Source organism: Salmo salar, unplaced genomic scaffold (genome assembly GCF_905237065.1).
Source record: "Salmo salar unplaced genomic scaffold, Ssal_v3.1, whole genome shotgun sequence".
Classification (NCBI taxonomy): Eukaryota; Metazoa; Chordata; class Actinopteri; order Salmoniformes; family Salmonidae; genus Salmo; species Salmo salar.
Genome location: NW_025548635.1, coordinates 30,001 through 34,267, shown reverse-complemented (window position 1 = coordinate 34,267; position 4,267 = coordinate 30,001). Strand labels below are relative to the sequence as shown.

The 4,267-nt window shown below is 40.1% G+C and overlaps 1 protein-coding gene across 3 annotated transcripts in view; it reads right to left on the bottom strand.

The window, feature by feature from the left end:
- Window positions 1-4,267, bottom strand: part of LOC106593533 (protein odd-skipped-related 2) — a 10,333-nt gene continuing 6,066 nt past the window's right edge. For 2 of the 3 annotated variants that reach the window (XM_045712608.1, XM_045712607.1), the window contains exons 2-4: window positions 1,710-2,421; window positions 1,030-1,129; window positions 1-570 (exon numbers count right to left, since the gene is read on the bottom strand). In XM_045712608.1, the coding sequence (XP_045568564.1) occupies window positions 388-570; window positions 1,030-1,129; window positions 1,710-2,362 (936 nt within the window). In that variant the 5' untranslated portion in view covers window positions 2,363-2,421 and the 3' untranslated portion in view covers window positions 1-387. The remainder of the gene's footprint in view (window positions 571-1,029; window positions 1,130-1,709; window positions 2,422-4,267) is intronic. The other variant, XM_045712609.1, reaches the window with a different exon arrangement.

The following is a 4,267-nucleotide window of genomic DNA, read 5'->3' as shown; positions in this document are numbered from 1 at the left end:
TTTTTTTTTTTTTTTTAAACAACTTTTTAATTCAAGGACATGAACAACAACAACATAAAATATATGATTTACATGGGCTCCAAAAGTCTTGATATTTACAGGTAGAAGAGGCAGGAAGAGCGGTCTGTGTCTGTCTGAGCTCCTTGACTTTCACTTGAGACGCAGTACTGTTCATCACTCCATTGTAAATATTGCTTGTCCACAGTTCAGTTTGTGATATTCTTTCAATGGAAGAAGAAGAAAGAAAGACAGGAAGGAAGAAGAAGGAAAAAAAAAAAACCGTTTCGTCGATGTTTGTTGTTTCCTCTGTTATTATTAACGTCCGTTTTTTTTTTGTCCTGTTTTTTGTTTGGTTTGTTCGGCTGTTCATCAGCCTTCTCAGATTGGCTAGTAGTCCTGGTGAGGAGTGTGCGTCAAACTGTGCCGTCGCAAGTCACAGTTGCGCCGAAACACCTTTCCGCAGCGGTCACAGCTGTAGGGCTTGATGTCTGTATGGGTGAGAAGGTGAGTTTTCAGGTTACTTCTTTGATTAAAGGTTCTTCCGCATGTGGGGCATTTGTGAGGAGATTCCTGTTTAGATTTAAAGCAAGCAAAGGATTATTCCCTTTAGTTTATTTAGATAAATATATGTATTGTATTATAATATGAATCTTCAGATCAGTTATTGACATTGTGCTGATAAGTAAGCTTTGGCCCTAACAAAATGAACGTCTGTAGCTATAGTCTATATTTCTTTTAAACTAGTTATTATAATCATTCAGTTATTACCATACCTGCCAAATATAGACGAGACACAATCGCTATCCATACAGGCAATCCAAATACACACATATATATATATATATTTAGTTTCAGAAAATATGCCAAATTTGATCAGTGACGTTTGCAGTAAGACATGACGCGTGTAACAACACGAGTACACAGATATGTGAGGATCGTGCCCTCTCATATGGTTTACTGACTCACATACATGTTGTATTGGTATCAAATTGTGTTAATAAATCTTTTTTTTTTTTTTATGAGACTCACCTGCATATGTAATGTTTTATGAACGGCTAAAGTTCGAGACTGACAAAATCCTTTCCCACATTCTTGACATTTGAAGGGCTTCTCCTTGGAGTGGATGTATCTGGGAATTAGAAGACAGAGGAGACGCGGTTAAAACGGAAACACCTTTTCATATAACGGCGTTGAAGTCATGCTGAGAAGTGCCTGCCAGTTGTGCAACTTGATCTGTGTTCTTGTGCGTAAAAGGGGCTTTAGCGCCCTCTCGGAATAAGGACTTGTCCTACTCTGCACAGTGCACGCAACATAGTTATTACAAAAAAAAACACCTACATACAACGCCAGGGTTGTGGGTTCGATTCCCACGGGAGGGCCAGTACAAAAAAAAAATGCATAAAATGAAATGTATGCATTCACTACTGTAAGTCGGCTCTGGATAAGAGCGTCTGCTAAATGTACTAAAATGTAAAATGTTAGCAGGTGTTAATGCAAGTGTAGCGAAATGCTTGTGCTTTTAGTTCCGACCATTGCAGTGCGTCACAATGTTGGAATTGTGTACAAAGTCAAATGAATATGAATAAAACGTGATCATGACGCTATTCCGTACACGCACGTCACTATCAAAGTGTTTTTGTGTTTTTTTTTCCTTTCAAAGAAAACAACAGCAGTATCATCCCATATACATTCAGAGCACCGCTTGTTACCTGTGGTCTCTCAGGTGGTCTTGTCTTCGGAAGGCCTTGTGGCAGATATCACAGGTATAAGGCCGTTCGTCTGTGTGGGTCCTCTCGTGGATCAGAAGATTGTATGACTTGGTGAAATGCCTGCCACAAAACTTGCAAATAAATTCCTTTTTCGTCTTTGACGGAAGTCTTCCCCGAGTGGGTTTTCTATCAGGCGACAGTTTGTTGAACTCAGATATCGCGTTGCCGAGACCCGCTGTCAACTTTGAAAGATCCCCTGCTTTAGGCGGATCCTCCTGGGTAGCAGCTATCGCCAGGTTGGCAAAGTCAAAGCGCGGCGGTCGGTCCTTGTGCAGCCCGGGGATAAGGTGAGTAAGGCCCTGTTTAGGGTGAAAGAGGTGTGCGGAGAACGGTAGCCCCGTGAAGGTAAACCGGGGATCCATTAAGCCCTGAGCAGCAGCCATCTCAGTGATAGTCGACCTCAGTCCCTGCATGTGCGGATAACCCAGTGTCCAGTGGTTCATGTGCATGGTCTGCACCGCGCTAAGGCCGTACAGTCCCTGGAGCTGGTCGACGGCGGCCGGGAAGGCGTTGACCGCTTGCAGGAAGGAGTAATTGGTGAGTTGGAGAGACGGGTGGAGAGGGATCGGAGCGGGTAGGGCTTTGCTCCCCATCTCGGCGGCTAAAGACTTCACGGTTAGGACCTCGGCACAACTCTACCACGGTGAAGGTCCTGTTAAAGACATGAACAATACACATTAATATGAGTTTACCATCAACCCACAATATGGCACAATATAGATCTAGAAAATACTGCAATTAGACAGTAAAAATAAGCATAGAGTTAATGACACTAACTATTTCTGTGCATTTTGCACGATGCTGCAAATAGTTTTCCATTAGAGCTTTTCCAACCGTTTGACCTTAGCCGACATTTAATTAATTTTACAACCATCTTGAGAACGGCCTTAATAATAAGGGCTGGTATTGGATCGTCTCACATTCAGCGTTTTAATACTTCACTTCCATTGTGGAAATCAAGGACAGTGACTCATTTACTTCAAGATTTACGATTTGCATACCGTCTAAAGGTGAACAGATTCCTATTTGGTTATAAAGCTTTTTTTTGTTATAGAGACATGTTAAGCGTTCAAGTTATATCTTTTTGTGCACAAGGTGCAAGAAGACTTGGGACAAATTGAATGTTTGTCTGGAGAAAATACATTTCGTTCATTTTTTTTCTCTTCTTCTTTCTTCTAGAGCACATGGTTTTTCCTTCTAATAAGATAAATATATGTTATGCATCCAAAAAAGAAAAAGTTGGAGACGTTGTTTTCGTTGCGCTCGACTGTGCTTGTTGTCACTCCCAATTAAATGTTCTACGATACATTAAAACAACTCCTTGTTTTAACGCTGCCATTATATTCGCCAATGCCGTGTGTTACAACACACAAGGCCTAATTAAACGTATTATCACGTCAACAGACTTGGACGTTTGTAATCTCGCCTGTTGTAGTCAGACGTGTTATTCTCTTTCTGCGTGTTAACTGGAGAACAACATATAAAAGGGGTTTTGCTTATCTCCTAAAATAAACTTTACCCTCCATTTTTTACAAAATTTTTTGGTGTAAAATCCATTTCTAGGCTATTTGGAGTCATGTTTAAGGCCTTGAACGATGTTTATCTCTGAAAACAAAGGCGTATATGGACCTGCTAACTAAATTAACATTTGTTGTATATTTCGTCGCCAAAGACCGATTATAGAATGTTGCTGTAGCCTATAATCACGAGTATTGCAACTTCAGAGAAATACATGATTTGCGTAAACATCCTTTGTAAATACTCCTGTACAAAGGCTATACGTGTTATGGGGTTGAGGATTATGACAACTGTATGATAATACTATGGGACTGTTAAAATGACTGAGGGTTACATGCACAAGTGGTGTAATGACACCAAGTTGGTAAAGTAATGCTTTCCAAACCCACGAACAAGCTCACCGTGTAACTCTCTCCATGCACAATACTTATTCAGACCGTGGGTGTTTTTTTTTTAGGTGTAAATAAATAGTATTCCTCTCAAACTATTTAAATGTTCAACTTCTTGCGTAAATTGCAAAAAAAACTAAAAACTTTAGACTGCGTGAACATGAATTTAATATATTTATAAATATATTTTAGAGCGTCCCATTTACAGCTACCGTTTTTTTGGTCAGTGTGGTTTTTGAGGTGCAAATAGCGCTCCTCTTTGAGCTTCACGTTTCTATAAGTTACTGTAGCAGAATACCACTGTGCATTAAAAACCAGCGAGGACTGGCAACCCTTGTTGAACATTCGTCTGAAAACTATGACTCATTCATAATAATCAAATTTTACCCCCCAAAAAATATAAGCTGTTTTTCCCCACGTTAGTTTTATAAACTTTAGCCAAATGGAAGGATTTATTCTAACACGGGTTAGAGTCAGTGAGTAAAATGCTAGGTTATTAACTTACACAGATGATCGACTTGCTATAGAACAGGCTACTGTGTGTAACCCTATAGCTGGCTATACGTTCACACGTGGACAGAGAAAGGGCAG